This window comes from Corvus hawaiiensis, chromosome 26 (assembly GCF_020740725.1).
Source record: "Corvus hawaiiensis isolate bCorHaw1 chromosome 26, bCorHaw1.pri.cur, whole genome shotgun sequence".
Taxonomy (NCBI): domain Eukaryota; kingdom Metazoa; phylum Chordata; class Aves; order Passeriformes; family Corvidae; genus Corvus; species Corvus hawaiiensis.
In genome coordinates, this window is record NC_063238.1 from 543,847 (window position 1) to 556,843 (window position 12,997).

The following is a 12,997-nucleotide window of genomic DNA, read 5'->3' on the forward strand; positions in this document are numbered from 1 at the left end:
CCCTTAAGAAATTCCTTCTGATGTCCGACCTAAACCTCCTCTGGCACAGTTTGAGGTTTAATTCCTCTTGTCCTGTCACTTGTTACCTGGGAGAAGAGGCCGATCCCCACCTGGCCGCACCCTCCTTTCAGATAAGGTCTCCCCTGAGCCTCCTTTTCTCCAGGATAAACACCCCCAGCTCCCTCAGCCGCTCCTCATAGGACTTGTGCTCCAGACCCTTCCCCAGCTCTGCTGCCCTTCTCTGGCCTCTCTCCAGCACCCCAGTGTCCTTCCTGGATTGAGGGCCCCAGAACTGAACACAGGATTGGAGGTGCGGCCTGACTGGTGCCGAGTACAGGGGGACCGCACTGCTCGCTCTAGAAATAACCCGGAGCACGAGCGCTGTTGCCACCGTGCAGGTTTCTGAGCGCTGTTCCTCCCCCGCAGGGCCGCGGGCGGGCGGGCGGCGGGGCGGACGCAGCGCGGTGGGCGGAGCGGGGAAGCCTCACGGACAGGGCGGAGCGGGGGCCGTGTCGTAGCAGGCTCGCCGGGCCGGGAGGCGATCGCCATGGAAACCCCGGCCCCGCCCCTGCCCCCCCGGGTGCCGCCGGGAGCGCGGCCGGAGCTGCCGGAGCTGCCGGGTCCCTCCTCCCCGGGCAGCGCCAGGTAGAGCGCGGGGCGGGGGCCGCCGCGGGCCGGGCGGGAGGAGCCGCGAGGGGCGGCTGGCGGAGCGCAGGCCGGGCTCGTTCCGCTGCCCCGCCGCAGCCCGCCCCGGATCCCACCCGGTGCCGGTGCCCCCAGTGATCCGCTCCCGGACCCCCGGCGGCGCCCCCCGGGAGCGGAGCGGGGCTGGGCTCTCCTCAGCCCGCCAGGGCGGGGCTTGTTCGTCGTCCCCGATCCTGACGGAGAGGCCCTTACGTGTTGCCATGGCCGAGGGGGCCGCGGCGGCCCCGGCGTGCTTCAGCGAGGATGATTTTTACTGCCCGGTGTGCCAGGAGGTGTTCAAAACGCCCGTGAGGACCGCCAACTGCCAGCACGTGTGGGTATCCCGACCCCCCGCCCCTTCCCAAGCCTTTTCCTCGCCTCCTCCGGCTCTCCGCCTTGTGCTCCTCTGCTCCCCCCGCCCCTGGTGCACGGACCCTCGGCCTGGAGCTGCTGAGGATGCGAGCCCGTTGCTGCCCCGGCCTCCCCTCGCCTCTCTCTTTTGTAGCCGACGAGGACCGGTCATTTAGTAGAAGCCCTCCCCACCCCCGGGTGTCTGGTCGGCGGTGGGGGAGTTTTGCTCTGTTGTCTGACCTAACTCGCGGTTTTTAACTTCAGGGTTTTCCCCGTTCCTTTTCGAACAAGGACGGTAGTGTGAGTTGTTCTCTCTTTTCAGTTCATCTATTCAGCATTTTTTTTTCCAGAGGGACGCTTAATTACAACGTGCTACTTTGTAGAAAAGCAAGATAGCTTTGGCAGCTGGTGCGTAAGGAAAGAGAGCTGCAAAAGCTGGTGAAATGAGGTCTCTGGATACGCGTGCTGAATGAAGCTTTGCAGTGGTTTTGACTCTATTAAGGACAATAAGGAGTTACTCTGATAAGATTGTCCGGAATCACGTGCTTGCTGCACCATTTAATATCTCATTAGTGATCAATCTGGTGTGCAGCTCGGTAATACTAGTCAATAAATAATAAGAGTTTTACCTAGAGTGCATTGCCAAGCTCCCCTGATTTCCATATACTTCATCGCAAGCACCATTATTTCATATTTCTTTTAAATATGAAACTTTGTATTCGGTAAACTGTTATTCTGATATCTCTTTTTTTTTTTTTTTTTTTTCTTTTTGCCTAAAAATCATCCAGCTCTCTCAAGGACAAAGTATCTAACTCTGTATGTTTTGCTAACCTGTGTTTGTGGTAACTTTTCAATTTAGGTTTTGCAGGAAGTGCTTCTTGACAGCTATAAGAGAAAGTGGAACACACTGTCCTCTCTGCCGGGGGAGCGTGACTAAAAAAGAAAGAACGTATCCCAAAAGGGCTCTAGATGTTGAAAACAGTATGAAGAAAGCTTCTGGGGGCTGTAGATGCTGTGAGAAGCAGGTAGAGTAAAACTTTAAAAAAAAGTTGAATAAATTTCTCGTGTTTTTGTCCAGACACATCTTTACTGTGTGTCATTCTCATCTTGGAGCTGAAGAGCCTATAGCAGTTAGCTTTGTATGGCTTGTGCATATACTGGGCATGCAGTGCCTGCTAGCTGTACCTAACAGGTGTAGACTGAAAGAGCATTTTGAATTGTCAATAAAGGCATTTTAAGTGGAGTGCCAGCTTTTCCCCAAAAAGATGGAAAAAAACTGGATATAACTATAAAACTGGCAAAAGGAAAGTTAAGGAGCTGAACATGAAAATTGCAGATATATGGAAAACCTCAGAAACTTTCAGTATGGAAATGAAACTGCTTCAAGTTGCCATAAAATTTAATTTAAAACCAAAAAAATGTGAGTTGATTACTTGCAGTGCCCGCATGATCAATCACATGTAATTTCCTCCTTGCCCATCAATCTTTTTACATTGCCTTCATTTCCTTTCTAAAGGGGTCATTATTTTTGGAACACTGAGTGAAATCTTGAGCCTCACTGAAACGAAGAGTAATGCCTCTTTTGATATAAACAGATGCAGGATTTCAGCCACACTTTTTGTTTATAACAAAGTGCATAAAATCCAGGTAGTCTTTATGATGGTTTCATTCCACTTGGGACTTCTGACAGTGTGAAGATCAGCACTAATAGAATCCTCAGCTGCTTGCTTTGTTCCACATGATTCATTAGGATGAAAAGTGGGGAGAAACAAACTGATAGCAATTGGTAAACTGGAAGGAAGAACCAAACAATAATGGAATTTAGGCACAGGCATGTGAGATGTGATCTTGTTCAGCCTCTAGACCTGCGAACACCTTCTTGACAGTGCTGTCGGGCCTGAATTTCAGATTTAGGGTATGTCCAACACAGCTGTCTTCTGACAAATCTAAGCAACTCGTTCTCTTAATTTGAATTAAAGGTGAATAGGCAGCCTTAAGTTGGTGATCATTCACCTTTTTTTTTTTTTTTCCCTCCCCTCTCAATGAGAAAAGGAACACACCTAATGCAAAAAGAAAATGTTTCTCTGCATGAGGTAACAGCAGGCCAGAGAAGACTGAAGGAGCAGTGGTGCTTATCCCATCCTCATGGCCACTCTGTTATAGCTCATCAGCTATTGATCCTGGATCTGGGAGGTGTAGTTCCAGTGACTTTGTTTCAGTTAAACGGTGTTTACTTGCATCTTTCATCCCTGAGAGAGCTCTCAGGTGTCCAGCAGTTTGAGTGGCAGTGTTCTTCAGTCTCACAGAGTGACACTGAAGAGAGGAGAGAGGAATCGGAGATGTCCTGTTGGTCAACAAAGTGTTCATGCTCAGAAGGGAGACACAGGTTCTGGTTTCTGCTGCATATGATGCCTGTGTAATTCCTGCGTGCATTGCTTTCTGTTGGCAGAATTCTCTCTTCCTTCTATCCCTGGATTGTTTAGTATGATTTCAGTAATTTGGCATTTTATTTTCAGGTTAGATTTTCATGGATGAGACAGCATTATAAAACGTGTAAGAAGTATCAGGATGAATATGGTGTCTCTTCAATTATTCCAAACTTACAGATTTCCCAAGATGCAACAGGGAACAGGTAATCAGGGTGTTCTGTGTGTAACCGTGCATCCTTCCCCTGCCCCTCACCCCATGGGAAGTATTTTTTTCCAGGGCATTGCTTCTTTGTGAAATAATTATTGTCCATATTTTTGTGCTTCAAAATATGAGTTTTTCCAGGTCTTTTTCTTTACTCTTAGCAGACAGAAGAATACCTTTCTGCATGATGGCTTTGAAATGTCTTCTAGAGACTCTCCTAAAAAGCATTTAATATTTGTAGCTTGCTTTCCTTGCCTTGACAGCATTTGAGCAGCCTTCTTTATAACATATTTCATAATATTTACCTCTTGAGAAGTTCCTGTGTGTTTGTATTGCCCCTCCCCTTTCCTAAGTTTGTTTTAGTGGGTATCCTGTTTCAAAACATTACTGTTCAAGCTTTTGCTTTCTGATTGAATTTATTTTGAACAGCTCTCTTTCAAAATATATAAGGAACTCCAGTATGTTACACACCGTAAAATCAAATGACACTTGCCATTTGTTTTCAGCTAGTAAAGTTAACCTTTTTTTTCATATATTCTCATTCATGGTAGGGGTTGGGGATTTTTGGTTATTTTTAAAGAACTTTTTATGTGCTCATTTCACAGAGCTTTATTATATGTATCCCGTCTTTTATTTATTTTATTTGCCATTGATTTTCTATTTTTAGCAGTCTGAACTACTCTGGTTTTCAACCCATCAGTCTATTGAAAGTTGAAGCTGTTACTGGAATTAGCTGCAGCAATGTTTCACCAAAGTGTCTGGATATTCTGATATCACTATTTATGCAGTATGCCACAGTAGAATACCTGTGATTATAATATCACTGAAGTATAAAAAAACTTACCATTACCATATTTGTGACTGTAAATATTCACGTTCTTAGCACGTCTGTGCAGTTTCTTCTGGCTTAGCTGGAGGTGCATATATGGTCAAATTTACTTTCTAAAATGTTCTTCTGCTTCACTCTTTCTTTAGGAAAAAAGTTTATTTTGTGCTCAGCAAAAGAAAACTTACCTTCCCGTAGTTGAAAGTTGCAAATTATTTGTTTGAATACGTGGCAGTTAAAGGCCTATTTACACCTTCCTAGTCAAAAAACTTAGGAAGTGCTACCTGTGTTACATTCATATAGTTCGTAATGCTTTTTTAATTACTTGGCTGTCACCTGCATTGCCGTTCTTGTTGACTAAATGTTTGTTGTATTATATGCCATTTTCCTGTAAAGTTGTGTAGTATGCCACCAAGCATCACCATGGTAATTAAATTATCCAGAGAGGTCCCACCTGACTGGAAATTAACAAATGTAATGCTCATCTACAAGAAGGATCAGAACGATGATCCAGGGAACTACAGACCTGTTGGACTGACCTTAGTGTATCAGGGAAGGTCATGGAGCAGATCATCCCAAGTGCCATTCCGTGGCATGTGCAGGACTACTAGGGCACCAGGCCCAGCTAGCATGGGTTTACAGAAGTCAGGTCCTGGTTGACCAAACTGATCTTCTTCTATGACAAAGTGACCTGCTTAGTAGATGAGGGAAAGGCTGTGGATGTTGTCTATCTAGACTTCAGGAAAGCATTTGACACCATCTCGCACTGTATTCTTCTGGAGAAGCTAAGGCTTGGACAGGTGTGCTCTTCACTGGGTGAAAAAACTGTCTGGATGGCCAGGCCCAGAGAGAGGTGGTGAATGGAATTACATCCAGTTAGCACCTGGTCACCAGTGGTATTCCTCAGGGTTTGGTTTGGGGCCACTCCTGTTTAACACGTATACTGATGATTTGGATGAGGGGATTGAGTGCTCCCTCAGTGAGTTTGCAGATAACACCAAGCTGTGTGGAGGTGTTGATTTGCTGGAGGGCAGGAAGGCTCTGCAGAGGGATCTGGACAGGCTGGATCAGTGGGCTGAGGCCAGTGATATGAGGTTCAACAAGGTGAAGCGCCAGGTCCTGCACTTTGGTCACAACAATCCCAGGCAGCACCACAGGCTGGGAGAAGAGTGGCTGAAAAGCTGCACAGTGACAAAGGACCTGGGGGTGTTGGTTGACTGTGGTTGAGCCATGATCCCGCAGTGTGCCCAGGTGGCTGAGAAGACCAGTGGCATCCTGGCCTGCATCAGAATTCATGGGGGTAGCAGGACCAGGGCAGGGATTGTCCTGTACTCAGCACTGGTGAGGCCACACCTCGAATCCTGTGTTCAGTTTTGGGCCTCTCAGTCCAAGGAGGACACTGAAGTCCTTGAGCGAGTTCAGAGAAGGGAAGTGGAGCTGGTGAAGGGTCTGGAGCACAAGTCCTGTGAGGAGTGGCTGAGAGAGTTGGGGGTGTTTATCCTGGAGAAAAAGAAGATCTTCTCAGGGAAGACCTCATTGCTAGTTACCTGAGAGGAGGTTGTAGTGAGGTGAGGGTCAGTCTTTTCTGCCATGTCTTCAAGTGAAAGAACAAGGTGGAATGGCCTTAAGTTGCACCAGGGGAAGTTCAGATTGGATAGTAGAAATTTTTTTTTACTGAGAGAGTGGTTAGGCATTGGAATAAATTGCCCAGGGTGACAGTGGAGTCACTGTTTCTGGAGGTGTTCAGGAGGTGTCTGGATGTGGCACTTGGGGATATGGATTAGGGGTGATTAGGATGGCGCTGGGTTGACAGTTGGACAGATGATCTTGAAGGTTTCTTTCAACCTTGGTGATTCTGTGAATACTGAGCCATAACTTGATCCAAAGGAAAAGCTGTGAGGATTAGGATGTTGTGCCAGTGTATGTTGCCTTGCAATTCATGGGACTTAATACATTTGCCCCCCACGTCTGTTACTGTTAAACTTTTAAAAATGTTGATAGTGGAGTGAAATAATCTCAATTTTTGGTGGTTTTGTTTTTTTTTTTTTTTTTCTTCATTTAAAGTAGCAGAAGTGATGCAATATCTGATACTGGTGAGATGGCTAATAATCAAATACTTCAAGGAGAAACAAGGTAGGTTGCTTACTTGTCTGTAGTTGTTATTAAAATAGATTCTGATAGTCACAGTGCAAACTTTTTAATGCAAAAAACAAAACACAAAAAACCCACACAAAAACACTAGGAGTTGTATTTATAGAATCCTGTAGTTTCTTGTACATTTGTATCGATATGTTAGAATTTGGGCTTTTTAGTACTTTCCTGAAGGATTTGCACTAAAAGGTGTTACAAGACTGCAAAACCACTGTGTAGCTGCAGTGGGAACAAAAGATGCCCAAGTCTCAGAAGAGTGCATTTAGGCATACCAATGTAAATGTACTTCAGAATTGCAATTTGGTAGTAGCACTGGGGCTCCTTTAGATCTGCTAGTATGTCAGTGGGAGTGTGGGGTTTTTTTGGGGGGGTTTTTTGTTGTTATCAAAGCAAGGGAAAACATTCATATGCTTTCTTAATAATACTTCTGAAACTCTTTTCTGTTTAATACTGTTGTATTTCTGTTTACAGTGGACACCCAACCTTCAAATGCCCCCTGTGTCAGGAAGCCAATTTTACCAGACAGCGCTTGCTGGATCACTGTAATAATAGACATCTTTATCAGATCGTTCCTGTGGTAAGTACAGTTGCTTATGTATGTTTCTTAAGCTACTTTCATTGTAATTATGTGGACAATTTTAAATGTGCAGTTGCTGCTCTATATCTTTAACAATCACTGTGGTTTGAGAAAGACAATATACTTCATGCAGTGCATTTAAATTGAGGAGTGACTTTGATTTGAAAACATTTCATGTCCAGCCTACTGGTTCTAAGGCATTTCTGACTTAGCTGTCTCATTTATCTTGATGTGAAGCAGGCTCAGTTTTTGAGCCTGATGCTTTACGCTTCTTTATTTAGTAGTTCAGGTCTGTTCCTAAAGAATCCCATTTGTAATGTAACTATTGTTTCATGTGAAACCTACAGTTACTTGAAAAGTAATCCTAGGTAACCAAAGGGTCTGAAGGAGAAAAATTGGTTTGGTTTTCTGTATTTTCATGTGTATTGGGTGTGTTACTTCTTCTTTCGGCTTACTTGATCATATCAATTGTATGAAAATTCTCCCAAACAATAAGTAGGATACAATAATCACTTTCTTTTCTAAATTGACTCAGACAGATACGATTATCTTCCACTCCTAAGAGAAACACTTTAGAAATCTACGAAGTTGAAATGTAGTTTTTGAATGTTACACAGTTGAGGAAAAGCACACTTAGAAGTATGATTTGATGTTAATGTCTTACTGTATTTTGGTAGTGGATGAGTAATAGACTAGTTATTCCTGTAGAACATGTTTTTAATGCATTCTATATTGCCAATAACTTTTTTTTTCATTCTGTCTCTTCCCTTTCCCCTCCAAATTCAGATCTGTCCTATTTGTGTATCTCTTCCATGGGCAGATACTAACCAGGTTACTAGAAATCTTGTTAGCCATCTAAATCTAAGGCACCGGTTTGACTACGGAGAATTCGTGGTAAGCTTTTTCTTCTTTGATGTGTGGAGGAATAAATGGTAACTTCTTTCTAAAAATCAAAATGCCAGATAAAAATATTGTCCCAAACTTGTGCTCTGGACGTGCTGTATTTCTGTTTTGCGTGGAACTCAGAAGCAGACCTGTCTGTTCTTAATCAACATGAAGTGCTACTGGTAATAGGTGTTGTCAATAGTTGCACTGCTCCAAGCTGATGAATTAAGTCTTTGACTTAGTGTTCTAAATCTGAACTATTTATTACTTTTACTCTGTTTAATAGAACAGTTTATTACTGCTGTTTCTGGGGGGAATAAAATAGATGCTACTCTGTTTTGTTGACATTGACCTTTTAATGCAGAAATTGCTAAATTATGTTCTTAGGACTCAAACTGCAACATGACTAGCTGGTATTGCTGCTGCAGCTTCTCTTCTTGTGTGTTGTGAGAGAGACTGAAAAAGAGATGTCATTTAATCAATGTTCAGGTTGCCTCTTTTCAGGCTTTCTTTTGAGTAAATGACCTTGAAGTACATGCAGAACTACATACACAGATGTAGACAGTGGCTGATTCATAAGTCAAGCCAACCATTTGGGTTCTGCATGTGGGATCAGAGAGCTGGAGAGTTTATGGTAGTTTCTACAGAACTTGACAGGCTTTGGGGTGTGCTGCATGAGCTTTGTGTGGGACAGGGATAGTATTTGAATCACAGGCAGCCTCCCTGGTTCAGGATGGCAAAGATGATGTATATTGTCCTTTGAGTTGAGTGAGCTGTGATAAGGGCCTGAAGAGCTAGGGTTTGATACAGGGGATTGGCCTCTTCACCATGAGTGCATGTTTGATGACATAAAACTGGTGACAAATTCTGATTTGGGGAAACTGCCAGAATTGCTCTTAAAAGATGCATTACTCTGGCATGTTAACAACCTGGAAGATATTTCTGCAAAAGTAGCAGATTTTTTGTGTTCTGTATTTGCTTTCTCATTTTAAGCAGTATATTCTCAACAATCTATGATTACTGTTGTCTGGGGATCCCATTTTGGTTTTATTAATGGAGGATGTTATGGCTGGTTAGAAGCCCTGTTAAAAGAATTGCATGACACAGTCAGCTTTCCTGAGCTGGCTGTTCCATAATGTAATTGAGCCAGGGAGAGAAGATGGACCCTTCTGCTTAATGAGCCATGTCCCACTCAACTGATTCTTCTCCTGTCTCATGTGTCTCTTGGTACTTGGTTCAATAAAAGATTCTGTGCAATATAAACAATCATGTAGTAGCATAAAGAGTCTTCAGTTAGGTGCCATTTCCTATGTAAAAACATAGCAGATGAATGATTAAACTAATGACTATGCTACATCTTGAGTATTTGTCCATTTTGATGATGTTTTTATTTTGTTTAGAATCTTCAGCTTGATGAAGAAGCCCAATACCAAAATGCAGTTCAAGAATCCTGTCATGTGAACTTTTAAAGTAGAGCCCCCTTCATCTTCATACTGATTATCTGAGAGAAAAATGACTTTATTCTGTTGGCAGTCTGCTGGGTATATTAATAAAAATGTCGTTCAGTAACCACTTTTTGGGCTAAGCTTCTTTTCACACTCATAAGGACTTCTGATAAATGATTTTGCTGAAACTCAAGTTTGACATATTTACTGAGATCTGCCCCTGTGGAATTAGCGACATTTTTGGAACTTCTCACTCCTGTCTTGATTTTCTCTAACTTTTACTACTCTGTTAATTACATGTTCATATGATTAATGTAGGATGTTCTAATTCACCAAAACCAACTTTGAAAGTATCTTTAGAAAGACATGCACTGATGCTCTATTGCACTGTTGGGTTTCTTCAAGTTCAGCCATCTTCTAAGGTATCTTATGAGATGATAAATTATTTTTTTTTTCTCTTCCCACCAAGGACAGGCATTTGTCCTGCCAAGAACTAATTTTATTTTAATGTTGTGATTTGTTTTTTACCGTTGCTATGTGACTGAAAATAACAACAGCTTAAAACATTAAAATATTTCTTTTCTATAGCTCAACAATGCAGAGCAGGGCTTTTTTCACCTTTCATTGAGAAAGAATGATGCCATTGCCTAGGAATAATTGCATCTATTTTTTCCTCTTTGGGAGCATAACTAAAATAGGATGCTTGCTTACTAATATGATGAATGAGGAGTATTCACTGTACTCCCAACTCCTAAAGAAGATTACATATTTTCTGAGCAATTCAAGATGACATGCAAAAGGTGTACTTTTTTGGCTTATGACTGTGACCAGATTTTGTTGAAGCTTTTTGAGAATTTCTGGTTTTGCATTTGGAATTGAAGTTTTGGTCTGTCCTGTTTCATGGAAGGCTCTGTAGCTAAATAACTAAACTGGCTTCACACCTACCAAAACACTTTTATTTTGGTAAAGCTTTTTAAAACTTGTACATCTCCTGCATCCAAAGGCTTCAAAAAACAGTTGAGAAGAAAAAAACTACTCTAAAATAGTTACCAACATATTTTAAGAGCTCCTGTTCTAGATTTCCACCTTCCCAGCAAGAATATTGTTAAAATTGGAAGAAATGGTAATAATGCAATTTTGAATTTAAATAGAAAATCTGTTTGTAAAAACTTTAAGATCTTTTATATAATACTAAAAGGGAGAAGGGGGAAGATGGCTGCACAGCATAAGTTTTGGAGTTTTAAATAGAGAGTGTTCTGAACATAACACCTGTTAGGACTGACTCTACGTCCTGTGTTTCCATCACCCGTTGTCAAGCTGTTGTTATTAATGAGCATTGCATATGTGGTGGAAAACATCCCCAGTAGTTTTGTTAGTCTAGATGGCGTTTTATGTGTAGTAATATCAGTTGTGCAGCCAAAGTACAATCTGCTTCTTGTGCCCTGCCTCCCTGTTCTTCTCCAAACAGAGGTTTTGATTATTCTTTAAATGCTGGGATATTTCATATTCCAAAACTGGTAAGGATGAAATGCCTCATTTTACAACGTAATGTTTCAGAACTGAAAGTTCTAATTTATTGAGTGTTGGAACTAAACCACTGTACATTGTAACTTGATTTTTCTATCTTATTTTTTTTATGAGTGCAAAACATTACTGAAGGCATTGCTGGCTAAAATACAGAGAAAGTTGTCTATTTCAGAAACAGTTGTCTATTTCAAAAACCTTGCCAGAAGATGATGTCCTTTTTATAACAACATTTCTTGAATTTTGTTGCAGTCTCACTACGATATTTTGACAGCAGACCATGCTTGGAACTTGTATTCCAACTTCCCTGTTTGCCCCCATACTCTTGTCTGTGTATTCTCACTTGTTTGTCTGCTCTAGTGCTTATGTGACCACATTCTGATTTGGAGTGGTTCACTGAGACAACAGAAAAAAAATCAGATTTCTACTTTTGCTCTGTAAAACCAACTATGAAACAGTGCTGTCATACAAAAAGGAACTTCAAGGTACCTGATGCTGAAGTTTTACCTTTTAAAACAAAGACACATACTATGGTGATTTATTACTGCATACATCATTTCCCAAGGAGTTTAACAGTTACATGTAAGTTTAGTTAACTTTTCTAGATTCAGTGAAATGTTTATACGATCTGGCAATAAATGCCTACAGCCAATACAGATTCTGAATGCCTCATGGACACTGGAACTAGTTATTTCTATTACTTGAATATATCTTGGGAATTGCAAGTGAAATGACATCTGTTTTAAAACTCTGGGAAACAATTTTTTCTATAGCAATAATTAGTTGTCACTTGATGCATAGTTGCTGAGCATCTTAGTCATGTTTAAATGTTGAGAGACTTTAATACACATTTTTAAAACAACAAATGTGTATTAATGCAATACAAATAACCCTTTCAAAATGTTTATCCTCTTTATTTAAAATCTGTATTGGCAGGTGCTGCCTTGCTTAAGATTTTGTACTTTTAATATGAAGAGATTGCATCCAATACATTCACTAGGTAAGCGTTTAATGAAGATTAAACTATTTAAATATGTTGCTGCTGGTCATGATCTTTCTCACTGAAACTCAGACATGCACAAAAACCGGTGTATTTGTGATGGGTAATGCTCAAAACATGAAATCTTTACTAGAAGATTGCTTCTTAATGTTTTCATGTTCACATTGCATTATGTATGGTTTCAGTATGTTATGTTCGAATTGTACCTTCTGGTTTTTTTCCTATTAAAGTGTTTTTACTATTTGTCTTTTTGTTGCATAATAAAGATGATCAATTCCCTTGGTGCTACTTCTTCCTTTTCAGATCATTTCTAAAACTTAGATATGTGATCGGTTGTATGTCTACGCACTTTGAATTACTGGAATGGTGTGTATGCTGCTGGAATGATAAGATGTGACTGATGATGCATCTGTGAGCTGACAAGTTACCTTATATCATATCTTGGGTATTTCCAGCAAGCAGAAAAGATGATAGGTTGGCCAAGATCTACTTTGTGCATCTTTTCTTGCTTCCATGTTTGTATTTTGCTGTCCCATGTAGTGTTAATAGAGAAATAACATCCTAAAAGGAGAGGGAAAGATGTATGTAACACTTGGGGTCATTAGCAAACCTTGTTATTTAAAGGTAGATTTTCTGAGAAGATTTAATGCTTTTCTGAGGAAAGAATTGCCAGTAAGTTTGGGCTGGTTGCAAGTTTTAACTTGCACACACTTTAGCAAGGTGGCAGCTAGATGATTTATCCTTCTGCCCTTTGTTCTTGTGCTGAAAATACCTTTGGTTGTTTCTTGTGCTTTTACATTCTAAGGACACACAGATGATAATACAGTAATAAAATTGATTTAATGTGTTATTTTGAATGACAGAAATTTAACAAAACTATGTACATTTCCTTTTTGGTAATTTATTCTTTCCCCATAGAATCT

General features: G+C 41.3%; 1 protein-coding gene across 2 annotated transcripts; it reads left to right on the forward strand.

The window, feature by feature from the left end:
- The first annotated feature begins 536 nt into the window (after positions 1-536).
- Positions 537-12,362, forward strand: RNF138 (ring finger protein 138). 2 transcript variants are annotated; one of them, XM_048286867.1, is made up of 7 exons: positions 537-1,018; positions 1,895-2,060; positions 3,552-3,667; positions 6,560-6,625; positions 7,115-7,220; positions 8,007-8,114; positions 9,506-12,362. In XM_048286867.1, exons 1-7 carry the CDS (start codon positions 906-908, stop codon positions 9,572-9,574), a joined length of 744 nt encoding a protein of 247 aa, XP_048142824.1. In that variant the 5' UTR covers positions 537-905; the 3' UTR covers positions 9,575-12,362. The 2 variants fall into 2 exon arrangements, with proteins under 2 accessions (XP_048142824.1, XP_048142823.1); XM_048286866.1 differs by having other exon boundaries at positions 541-1,018; positions 6,557-6,625.
- Positions 12,363-12,997: the final 635 nt, after the last annotated feature.